The sequence below is a fragment of the Crocodylus porosus genome, unplaced genomic scaffold (genome assembly GCF_001723895.1).
Source record: "Crocodylus porosus isolate Cpor-Errol unplaced genomic scaffold, CroPor_comp1, whole genome shotgun sequence".
Taxonomy (NCBI): Eukaryota; Metazoa; Chordata; order Crocodylia; family Crocodylidae; genus Crocodylus; species Crocodylus porosus.
The window spans coordinates 11,640,936-11,653,886 of record NW_017728943.1 but is presented as its reverse complement, the minus strand read 5'-3'; the positions used below and the strand labels follow the sequence as shown (position 1 = coordinate 11,653,886).

The window sequence follows — 12,951 nt, the reverse complement described above, 5'->3', positions numbered from 1 at the left end:
GGCCCATGTTCATCTTGGAGTCAGTGATGACCCCAAGATCCTTTTCCGCCTCCATGCTGACAAGAGGGGAGTTCCCTAACCTGTAGGTATGGTGCCGGTCGTTCCTCCCGAGGTGCATCACCTTGCACTTGTCTGTGTTGAATCCCATCCTATCCTCGTCCGCCCACCCTTGTAACCTGTCTAGGTCTGATTGTAGCCTGTTGCATCCTTCCAATGTGCCCACGTCCCCCCACATCTTAGTGGCATCAGCAAATTTGAACAGGGTGCTTTTTACCCCCTCATCCAAATCACTGATGAGATGTTGAACAGTGCGGGCCCGAGGACCGAGCCCTGCAGAACCCCACTGCCCACGTCCTTCCAGGTTGAGAAGGACCCATCCACCACATAGTGTGTGCCTTTTTAATTGCTCCACAGTTACTTGTCTATGGCTGGAAAGGCTTGTTCAGTATTATAACTCAGATTTTTATCCTTCTTCTTGTAAGCCCTGAATAGGTGTTTCTAAGAAGGCAGTAGGAAGTGTATTGCTGGTTTTTGGTAGGGCTAAGTAGAGACCTCTTGAAGCTGCCTCAGTCTTTTTTCTTTAAGACAAATTCTGTTTCCAAATGTATATAAGTTTGAAGTGGTATGTTTGAACTAAAGGCAACAAGAGCTGCCAAGATGCACTGTTAACGGGAGATGGGCCATTATCTGTAATTAACTGTTCTGAAATTCCATGACAAATGCAACGACATTTCCATTTTTACAGGCCCGATACACTTTTATGCTTGAAGGATCTTTCGTCTAGCCATCCATCTAAAATTACTAATGCTCTTGAAAGGCTGAGTAATCTTGTGTTTCTGGCCTGAGCTTGTCAAAATTTGTCCTGGAAATGCAAGGGTTTGAGTTATACACCTTCCTCCTTTCATTCTTTTTAGATATTATTCTTTATAGATTTGCATGCCCTACAGTTTGCATTCAGTATGTATTTTGCACTTCTGTGATCATTTTCAGAAGTCTAGATACTGCCGTGGACCAGGGTTTCTGTATTATAGCATACAAACCTTAGGGTCTATCTCCACCTTGACCAGACTCTGGCTACAAATCCATTTGTGAAGCCACTTATAATCACAAAGAAATCTTGGCATTTTTTTTCAGTCCAAATATAAAACTGTTTCCATAGTCTATACTTAGGAAGCATAAGACACTGGGTTGTTTTCTTCAAAAAAAAGAGCCCTCCCCCACCTTCATGGACTTACGTTGTCTGACGTATTAAACTCTTTGCTAATGGACATATATGTTAGTGCCAGTGCTTCTGTGACAATTTTTGAAATCTCCAAAACAGGTTTAGCTAATTATTCTAATTACGTTCATCACCCTCATTAAGTTACGTTCTAACTGTGATAAATTACAGTTCAGTAGCTTTAGTATCTTAGCATCCACAGGAATCTCTGTTAGGCCTCCTTCCTTGGAGGGTCTTTCCTTGTGCTTTTACCTTGCTCAGGCTCCTTATGATGGAGTTGAAACTCAGTCTGCCTTTTGTTCCTTTAAGATTCTTTCTTAGCCCTGGAGAAAATCACACCTTTTTAATTTTATTGTTGCTCCAGGTCATCAGCTCTCAGTGCTTCCTTCCACCCCATGGAAAGACTCAAAAGCTTTGCAACAGGGAGCTTTTCTGCATCTCAGACTCTTGCATTTTCAAATGGCCTTGATTCTGCACTAGTTACACACAAAAGCTTAGACCTGAATTTTTTCCCACAGACTCAACCTTTTCTTTTCTCTTCATTTAAAAAAATAGCTGCTATTCATAAAACATCTAGCAAGCTCCTAAAGAAGGGAACAGATCCTTCTTCATCAGGAAAATTACGCAGCAGCTGTGAAAAGAGAAAATTTCCTAGGTAGATGACAGCAAATGGTGGCCTTCAGTACCAGGATGTGTGGGCTGAACAGACCCCATTCTCCCCTATGCTGATAGTATTGTCTCTTCCACAGACAAAACCAAGTGTTTGAGGATTACTTAAGATTCCTTCCTGGCTCACCCAATCAAATGGATGTTTATCAAAACCTTGAACTCAGGAACTTGGACAGCTAAGCTACACAATGCCTTCAAGATCAGTGCTGGCTATAGCTGAGCTCTCCGTCTCCAGCACTGTAGGGTCTGGAGCAAGTGGAAAAGAGAGTGGGCACAGAAACAGTCTTTGTTTCTCCGTGGGGAAAACTATCAGGATGCCAAGGGGGCATAAGCTTAGTTCAGCTCATGAATCAGGTCCATTGTGGTAGCATTTGCATTTATTTTGCACAGGTGTAACCAGCAATAGAAGGAGAAAGAAGTGGGGAAGGCCTTAAGCAACACTGGGAAGGGGCTGTTCTGTCTACTCCCACTGATCTCATCCCTGCCATATACCATGTTCACAAATGCAGGTTCATAACTGAAATGTGCTCAACGAATGCTTATGGCACAAGCTGCGAAAAGTATGCAAGAAGGGGCTCCTTGTTGAATTCTAATAGCTAATCACCATTGGGATGAGGGGGATTTCCCAGAGTCTGGTGAAGTCCTTCCATTTCTGGCCACTGCTAACTCAGTCAAATAAGGATGACTAATTTCCCCTAGGACAAAGGCTTTTATTCCAGGATCCTCCAGATATTTGAGCCCATTGTCCCACCATAAGAACCTACCCAAATAAACACTTTGTCCTGGGACAATCAAGACTAATTCAAATTAATTGCCATTCAAACTGCATGTGTAAATGATCACCCCACCTTATTCAGTGCAAGTCAAAACCAAGTTTGGTTGGGGACTGGGGGAAAGGTTCAGGGCTGGGGGAAAGGAGTGGGTCCTCCGTTGCAGGCAAGTTCCTTGGGCTCCTGCAAGCAGGCTCAATCCTCCCCCGCACCCAGCCCAACAGGCAAATGCCAGGGGGCTTTAACTCAGGACACTTTATGTAAAACACCATGCGTTAGAGTGGGGGCCTGCACATCTGTTAATGCTCCTTGTGCCCAATCATAAACTACCCAACTTGAGCACTGTGCTACATACTCAGTAAATTGTTTCAAAACAGAGTAGTAACTCTTCTAGCCAAGTGCACTGGTGTAAATTTGCCCAGTGGTATTGCATCCTTCCTTGGTTTTTTTTATTATGAAGAAGTATTTTTTGTTTAACTTAGAAAACAAACAAATTACTCCCATTCACTCCTGCTTCTCTGTAAAAGTACATGCACCTCTTGGCATGTACATGGGAATTTTCACAGGCAAAGGAGGAAGACTCTTTTGTTAAAATGTTGGTAACCCACCGTTGTCTTGAGTTTAAGTAAACAAGGGGAACGGATCTGAGACTATTTCCTCAGTGTGGTTCTTCTCATATACAGATTCCCATTTTTCTTATTTCTTAAGTAAATAAAAATGGAAGTCTGTTAACTAAGAACGTTTGGTATTAGGAAGAAGCTTCTGTGTATGTGATTAAGGACCCATACAAATTGCTTAGAGAGTTTTGGACTCTCACTCCAAAGTTCTTAAGCTCAGGTCTGGGATGGTTTAGACAGGGATGATGCCTGTTTGAGCAGAGGATTACATTAAGTGACATCCTGACATCCCTTCCAATTGTTTTCCAATATCCAAGTTAATTTTAAAACTTCTTTCAAGTTGAAGTTCCCTAGTGCTTCTGAAGCTCCAGGTAGCATATCTCCAAGGAGTTATACACATGCAGGTGGGGGAACTATATTCCTATTTCTGACTTTAATATTACATGTCAAAAGCTATTCCAAGTGTTTTACAAATATGAAGTATTTCATCGTTTCTGTACATAGTAATAGGTATAATACACACAGGTATGCAAGTAAAAACCCGTCAGAGCTTATGTTTCACTGTAAATGTTCCAGACTGCATTTCATAATGCAAAATGACATGGTTTGACTCCTACCCTATATGAGGAGTTAACTTTTTCCTCTGTCATTCTTTTATACTCTTCTACCCTAGAATGCTTCACCTAAAATCTTACAAAAATATGCCTGCCATATAAACAACATAACAGAAACAGAAATTGCTTTTGTGTGAGCTGATATTTTAGGTTGTGATAAGCAATTTGGGACTCTGGTTTAAGCTCTACAGAGTTTGTTTCTTTAAATCAGATAAGATCTCAAATTAAAACCCTAGATGCCAACAGTTGAAATTCTAAAAGTGCCTTAATCCTAAATTCAGATCATGACCATACCGTTTTGAATGTGAAAACATTTTAATCATATTAGTAAAGGCAAGTGGCTCATACAGTAGACCCTGACATTAGATACTGGTATTTAACATATACAGAACTAAGTGCCTGTTGCAATGGAAATGCATAACTGCGTCTTGTGCCTCATATCAGATGGCATTTTTGCTTTCACTGTCTCTCTTTATGGTTTTAAAATATGCCGAACAAAAACCCAGGCCTAAATTTACCCACACTCCAGAGGAAGCAGAATAGAGATTTAAAAAAACCAAACATTGTGGCTTAAGTCTGTATGTTTTTAAAGAGCTGGAACCTTTGTCATTTTACACCAGCTTTACACCAGTATAAATCCACTGAAATCATTGGAGTTACAACAGTTTCAGCTGGTGCAATGTGGTAGAGAATAAGGTGTTAAATATCTTTAGCAACTATTAAATAATGTTGAGGCCTGTTCCTGTTAGGCCTGGGCATCTCACCTAATTGGGTTCTAGGATAATAGTTTTAGGAATGAGTTCAGATTCGTACCAAAGCTGTCCAAAGGCCAAAGCAGGGAAATGTGCCCGAGTCAGTTCAGCAGGCTCGCTAAAATTCCCAATAATTTTGCATTGGCACTTTTTTGTGCTTAAAACAGCTTCTGCTGCTTTCTAGTGCATTGCTTTAAAACATAATGTAGCATTAGAGTGGCAATAGTAAAATGCATTTAGAGACGTTTCTTTAGCCAGATATATGTGTACTGCTCTTTATTGTTTGAACACCCTGTGATGTTAGCTCCTATCCTTTTGCTCCTCTGTGTTGCTGAAGCATTGCCGTCAGTGATTTGGTTCAGTCCCTGTCTATGTCTGTGTGGTGATTCTATCTTTGAAATAATATTTGAAGATTAATTTTATGAGTGTTTGTTTACAATCACTATCTGAGATCTGCCCCGGCTTAAATCAGTAATTTGGATATTTATGAAATAGCGGACTTCATTAAAACAAAACAGTATTAAAATTTTGACAAGAGAGCATTTTGATATTTTCACAGGCTTCTGTTATATCGCAGATTTAGGACTTGGAACTTAATAGAAATATGCAAACCCAGAGTGTATAAATATTTTTGACTGTCTAGCTTTGCTTCCAGGTTTTCCTGGGTTTGTATGCAGTATTGATGTCATTCTTAGACAGAATTTATAAACAGATCAATATAAAATTGATTAATTTAACACTGTACATTATAAAACTACAAATGAACAGTATGTAGTTGACTATAGATTGCAGGTCTCTTATAGTGAATGTATATCATACAGTGAAAATGTTCATCGTGGTCATTGGTATTTTTCTTACATTCTGCATACTGAATGATACTTTTGCTTTCACAATTTCTGACCGTAAAAATGAAGGATTTTATGTTTCCTCGTTAGTATTTATTCTGTTATTTTGACATAATCACAATAATACCACCATTGAGATGATACAGGGATATATTCCCCTTTCAAAGCCCTTGCATCAGTAAATGTGTATAGAGAAAGGAGAATATTCCCCTTATGCATAAATCAAAAGCACCCACGTTCATTTTCATTACCATTCTCATTTTTTTTAACTGCATGGGGAAGTGAGGAAACTGCAGTGTTATTCCCAATAAGCCAAGAGAAAAAAATATTTGCTAAGAGGGTGTTCAGCAAGGGTGGCAGGATTGGGTTTTATTTCAAAAGAACTAAAAGACAGAAAATGCTATTCTTGAATTATCTTTTGAACACTCCAAAAAACAAAATCAAACCTTCTTCTAAAGTCACCAGCACACTGCAGCAGGACTACTGTGTCAGCCAAGGAAACAGTGCTGGGATTGTAACTGCTCGGGGCTGCTTTCGTATAAATGTCATGATGATGGTTGGCTCAATTGTTCTTGTCCTTTTGCAATGCATGCATTTTTGTGGCAGTAGGTTACATTTCCAGACGGGCAATGCTTCAGCAATTACATGGAATCAGTACATTCTCACACGACGAGCGTCACTTTACTGCTTGCTCATGGATGGACAAAGGTAAGACTTGAAAAAAATGGCTTCCTTTTTAGCATGTTAGTTGACGTATCCTGTTTTTTTTTCTGCCATGGTGAGGTGGGTAACAGAGGTCCCGTGTTTTGGTGACATCATGCACAAGTAAAGCACTGATTTTATTTATTAGCAACATTTTTCCATAAACTAACTCCTGTTTACAGCTGGAATGTAAAATAGCAGTTAGCTTAATGCTCTGAAAGATAAGATGGTTCATGCTGAGGAAACACTAAGGGAATGAATGCAGTTATTTATAGATTCATAGATGTTAGGGGCTGGAAGAGACCTCCTAAGATCATTGGGTCCAGCCCCGCTGCACTAGGCAGGAAAGACAACTGGGGTCTTTCCTGAAGTGGGCAGTGCCATTCTGATGGACTTACTAGTTATTTTGCTGATTCTCATAATTTAATACTAGCGTACTGTATGTAGAGCAGTTGTGCATGGTACATGTTGCTATGCACTAGTTATGTATCAGATAAGCAAACCTTAGCTCTCAGGTGCCTGTGGTCCAATGGCACCAGCACTTCGCAAACTGTAGTACAAGAAGCACCTGTTGGGATGTCCAAATGATTTGGCTTGTCATCATTGCTACTCTTCCCATGTTTCTAGCTGCATTTCCAGGTGTCCAGGAAAGACCTGGAGCTCTATTAACATCAGTGGAAACGAGAAGGAAGAGCAGGTAGATTTCCCTGGAGGAGACGTTCTGAGGATAGCTCCTCCTCTTAGTGCTGCCAGCCAACAACACCTCGAGAGAGGTGCATAAGGGCAAAAATGGAAGCCATCTTGGACTGGGTGACACAAGAGAAGTGACAGCTGACCGAACTGTAGCCACACTACAGCTGCTGCTAGTTTGGGGGGTAAATTCGTGAAGGAGAACAAAATGAACAGGAGCCACAATACTGGGAGCTGATGCCCCACAGGTTTGATAACTCAGTCACACACCTGGGCTGCCAGTGCAGATGAGTTCTTCTTTGTTCATGAAGGGAATGATGACTCCGAGGCCTTTGGAGGCATCAACGGCTACTGCTGCTGTCTGTGTGCTGGGGTGAACATTTCAGAGTGTTTGCGTGTCTAACCGCTGGAGAGACCTCAGTGTTAGATCTATAGGACAAGTTCATGGAGCAGTTCTTGGGGAGAGAACTGAAGAGACTCAGGGACCCCAAGGCAGGGAATGAATATAGAGACTCAGGCAGCTGGTTGGGGGAATTTGCAGCCCCTGCTATTATGTGTTTTCTTGAGAAAGCAGATTGTGAAAGAAAATTCAGTTGCAGAAATTGGGGAGAAGCCTCCAGACTTTTGTGGCCACTGAGGAACTCCAGCATGTACAAAACCCTTGTCCCTCATTGTCTATGAGGATAGAGAGATATACCCCCACTGAGGCCAAGGCTCTGGATCTCCCAGTAGGAAAAGAATCTGTAAAATAGAAGGGAAAATGAGAGCCCACCCAAAGGACTGGAGGTACACCCAGGCAGTGGTGCAGGGGGCATAGTATAGCTTGATTACCCCTTGAGATTTCAGAGTCCATATAGATCTCCAGTGTCTGCAGAGACATCAGGGCCTATCCATGAAAGTGGGCCTAGCCTATATAAAACAAGGGAGAGGGGGCAGGGAATGACATTCAGTCTATCTTGAGTTCCAGGATGTATCCATGAGAAACCCTGGTTCATGACTAGGGAGAAAAACATGTTGCAGATGTCAGGTCCTCCCGTCACTCCAGAAGTCTGAGAGTTAGGTTATGCAGAAAGGAAATCAGAGAGTGTGCCCTTTGCATAGCACTAGGCGGAAGCTGGCAGCCTTTGCCTGTCCCAGTCCTCCCTGTTAGCAGGTATCAGTCTGGCTGGAGAAACCTGTGATGGCTTTTGCTGACCCACTGAGGAAGGTGCTTTTATACCCCTCTTGGACAAAAAACAAAAGGGTGTCTAGGGAGAGGACTCAGGGCATAGTCTCTGAGGAGGGTCCCGTCCCCCCGGGAGAGGCCTATAATTAATTTTATAATACAGTTAATAAACTCCAGGAAGGGGGAGAGTTTTTTTGCTTTGTTTTAGAGCAGCCTGAGAACCTCACATAGTGATTGTGACCTTTCCCAAGTTAAGTTTTTCTGTTCAGAAATGTTCAGTGACACCAAAGTTTGAGTGATGTGTCATGCTGATCTTTTGATATTCAATCTGAGCAGTGTATTTAATAAAAAATAGCATGGCGTGTTCCCAAAAGTGTCCCCAAGATTATACCCATTAATGTCAGTTCTGCTAAAAGGTATTAGTTAATTGTACTGCATGAGAGCAAGGAACATTTCTTCTTATTTAAAGAAAGGAAAAAGCCCTGTGACACATGCAAATGGCACATCATATATTTTAAGTGCTCTGTAAGTCGCCTACACAGGTTGCACAGACGTATTTGTCCTTCCTGTGTCTTTTGCAGCCTGAATACTGTTATATTGGAATTTTACCCTATCCTGTCATTAGTGCTACCTGTTAAAGGGAACGATATTTAAATACATTTTGCAGTATAGGGAAGGTGGTGTTTGGCATTCTCAAGCTCTCTGCCTGTCCGGGACTGGGACACCTCTTCAACCAACAGCTGGCAGAGTGCATACTTAGAAAGTCTGTGGATGACACCAAGTTGGTGGAACTGCAGACACTCCGGAGGGCACGGATAGGCTCCAGAATGACCTAGATAGACTGGAAAAATGGTCCACAAGCCACTAGACTGGATTCACCAAGGACTGTGAAAAATCCTGCATTTGGAACAGAATAACCATTTGCACACATATAGATTGGGGAACGACTGGCTTAGTTGCAGTGCTGCTGAGAAAGACTTGGGGGTTACTGTGGACCATAGGCTGAATATGAGCCAACAGTGTGCTTTGGTTACCAAAGAAAGCCAGCGGCATCCTCGGTTATATTAACAGGAGCATCATTTGCAAATCAAGGAAAGTGATTCTTCCACTCTATTCAGCAGTGGTGAAGCGTCACCTGGAGTGTCCAGTTTTGGGCCCCACACTTCAAGAAAAAGTGGACAGTTGAAAAAGAGTCCAACACAGGGCAACAAAAATGATTGGGGTCCTGGGAGGTGAGAGTTATGAAGAAAGGTTGAAAGAGCATGGGTTATTTAGCCTGGAGAAGAGAAGACTGAGGTGGGATTTGTTAAGTCTCCAAATACCTGAAGGGTGATTATAGAGAAGATGGAGATGGGCTTTTCTCTGTGGCTATAGTGTAGGGGACAGGACTAGGGAAAAAGGGTCCTTGGGGTCTTACCCTGTAAGCATGAGTTAGGAGAGGGGACGGTACGTGTCTATCCCTAATTGACAGTCACTGTTGATCTTCAACCTAGTATGAAGCCTTCAATCCTGTACTGTTGTCTGAACTCAGCTCAGGAACTGAGTGATGATTACTTCACTCCACTGAGTAGGAAGGTGCGATTGATTTGCAGTAAGATATGTTCCTGCTCCTACACAATATGTAAAACCAAGGTCAGGTGAAAGGCAAGAAAATATCTTCTCCGAGAGCAGCTGCTGCTGCTATCACAAGCAAAGGAGAGTTGCTCTAAACTCAATGTAAGTAGTACTCCTCTGTCAGACATAGGCCACAAGACAGCAGTGCTGGCTCTGAGCCCTTCCTTCCTGCCCCATAAAGACAAGATACATGGCTTAATTTTACATGGATTGGTAACGTGTGGATCTGGAATTATTTCGTGCAGCTTAAAAGAGGCCCTTTGAGCCAAGACTGGAGCAAATTCCAATTAGTTTATGCAAATCTCTGTAATAAGCAGCTATTTCTGACATGCAGCTGGAGAGGTTCCACCGCATCTTTACACAGCTATTTCTGCACTACCAAGAAATTAATACCAAGCATCAAAATATTCACCCAGTTTGCAGCAAGCCAAATAATCCCTGTTCTCAGGCATTTGCATTTTCTGTGCAAATACATGCTCACGTATGTGCACACACTCTGGTCCTGCCAGCTCATATCTGCTTTGTTGTATTTGCCCTGTCTAAACAGAAAACCGGGAAAACTCCTTCAGCCGTTCCCGAAGCTCAAGTGTCTCCAGCATCGACAAGGAGTCAAAGGAAACGATCACATCTTTGTACTTCATGGAGTCCTTTGCCCGGAAGAATGACTCTGCTCTCTCCCCCTGTCTCTGGGTTGGAACAGGCCTTGGTATGGTCTTAATCCTCTCCCTCAATCTGCCACCTAATGATGATTTAAGGCTGACAGAGCCAGTCATGGTGTCTCCAAGTGGTAAGAGTCCTTGTTTTCCTGTTCTTTGTCTTGTTAGCAAGGGAGGGCACGTGGCTGAAAGCCCTGCTCTCGTGAATATATTTACCCATGATAATTCATTACGCTGAGAGGGTGCAGCCGGAAGGGTACAAAGAGATGCTCACAGCAATGCTGGCTGCAATGTACAGAGATACGGCAGCCTGTAGTGTCAGTTCTGAAGAACAGAGCTTGTGTAAAAATCCATGCATCCCCTGCAAGGACCTGGAAACTGGAAGAGTTTTTTTTCAGGTTGCAAAAACAGATACTAGGAAGAAAGCACCTTTGGGATGCCACTGAGTTTGTCAAGAGTCAAACAAAGACAGATAGTAAACAAAATATCTGTAATCTCTAGAAGAAGGTGTCTTTAGTTTTGTTAATAATGTCTGACACAGACATCAATTTTAAAACATCATGTTCTTTGCCAGCATGAATCAGTACTCAAAGCCCTCTGTGATGTAAGGAGCGGCTCCCTGTTTTGTAGAGGGGCCAGCAGAAGTTCAGAAGATAAATGACTTTTTCAGTATTAAAGAGAGAGCCAGAAATAAAGCCCTAAGTTAAGAGCTCCTGACTGCTAATCCTTTACTGCCTCCCTAGGACATAACTCCCTCTTAGGGCAGGCAGTCTCAGTGGTAGGATTGAAAAAGTAACATTTTGTACCAAAGAGTTTGAGAAATGAGGCAGGCCTGAGTTTCATACATAGTTAGGAATCTTAGTATTGCAAGAACATTGATGCTCACAATGGATATTGAATTGGGAGGAGGCACAGGCAAGGGCGGAGGCATGAGAGAGCAGAAGTGAAGCAAAAAAGCAAGAAATTTGCTTGCTTGGAAGCAGACACTGTATGAGAGGGGACACTTGGAAAGTGGAAAACCCTACAGTTGCCAGTAGGAGCAGATTGACCATGAGTTTAAGGAGGAGGTGTCCAGAAAAAAGCTAATGTAAATGCAGGCTGCATGCATGGACATATCTGGCCACTGAGCAGAGAGGTTGTAGTCCTATGCCCACATCTAGAGCAGTGGTCTCCAAACTTTTTAGATCATGCACCCCTATCAGTAAAAAATTTTTGAGGATGCACCCCCAATATATGTATATTTATATAAATAGAAATAGAAGTTCTAATATTTTCTTCCCGCACCCCAATGGATCGTCTTGCGCACCCCCTGGGGTGTGTGCACCCCACTTTGGAGACCACTGATCTAGAGTACTGTGATCAGTTTAGGGGTTTCATCACCAGAAAGCTACTAAGAAACAGGAGAGAGTCCAGAGAACAGCAGACTGATTGGGGACAGGAAGGAATAAGTTACAGGGAAAAAGCTACAGACACTAGTGATAGGAAGTCTTGGAGGGGGCTGAGCACCCAGGAAATGGATTCAGCAGTCTTAAAGGGCAGCAGCCAGGAAAAATGGGAGGAGTGAGTTGCACCGTTCTGTGACATGTGCCAAAAAGGAAAGCCTGGATGGTCCTGCATGTGCAAGGGCAGTGCTGACAACTGGCTGTGTGGAAGCTCATGTGCCCATAGGAGAGCGCCTTGTTTTACAGGTACGGTTCTGACGCTGAAGGGAGCAGTGCTGACCTTTGCATGCTTGGACTGCATGGGAGCACTGATCCACCCGCCATACGAAGTGTGGAGAGACCCAAACAGCACAGATGACAATGAGAAAACAAGAAAGAGGAAACTCGTCATGCACTCCCCTTCCGCCTCCCAAGACATGGGCGAGCACCAGTTTGCAGTCGTCTGCTCAGAGAAGCAAGCCAAAGTCTTCTCACTGCCTTCCCAGACATGCCTTTATATTCATAACATCACAGAAACGTCCTTTCTGCTGCGAGCAGACGTGGTGACCCTCTGTAACAGCGTCTGCCTGGCTTGCTTCTGCGCCAACGGACATATCATGACACTGAGGTATTTTCCTAATCCCATTGGGTAGCAAAACAGGGAAAGGCAATGGCATCAGATGTTGTGGGGTGAGCGGCAGCACCATGGTGCCAGCAGGCTGATCCAGGGCAGGGAGCATGTTTCCAGGGTGGATATTACACAATAAGCTTGTGTGAAGTTGCAGCTGTCTGGCTACTCTGGAGTGACTCTCCACATGGGCACGTCAGCCCAATCTGTTTGTGGGAGACAGATTGCTCCTCTTTGAAGCTAGAGCAAGAGACTTTGCCCAGAGGCACTCTGGCTACACATTAGGAGTGTCCACAAGGAGGGAGGGGGACTAGTCCTATACCACTTCTGTGCTGTAATCCACAGCCTAGTTCAGGGGGCAGTAATTTCCCTGTGTAGAGCAAACCTGGATGTTTTTAGCATGCACACATTTCAAAGAAAGCCATAGGAGTTTTGCTCTAGTACAGAAGCTCTCTGGGTTAGAAAGCCATCTCACCATCTAGTGCCTAGATTGCATTTGAGTGAGAGTGTATCACAGAAGTACCAGCTCCTGCTTGCTGGATAATGTCCATTAGCCCAGCTAGCTTCAGCCACTTAGGATTTACTGCAG

The 12,951-nt window shown here is 43.1% G+C and overlaps 1 protein-coding gene across 3 annotated transcripts in view; it reads left to right on the top strand.

The window, feature by feature from the left end:
* Positions 1–12,951, top strand: part of STXBP5L (syntaxin binding protein 5 like) — a 379,891-nt gene that overhangs the window by 355,090 nt on the left and 11,850 nt on the right. For 2 of the 3 annotated variants that reach the window (XM_019548699.1, XM_019548700.1), the window contains 2 exons: positions 10,205–10,444; positions 12,002–12,362. In XM_019548699.1, the coding sequence (XP_019404244.1) occupies positions 10,205–10,444; positions 12,002–12,362 (601 nt within the window). Of the gene's footprint in view, positions 1–6,095; positions 6,195–10,204; positions 10,445–12,001; positions 12,363–12,951 lie in introns of all 3 variants that reach the window. The other variant, XM_019548698.1, reaches the window with a different exon arrangement.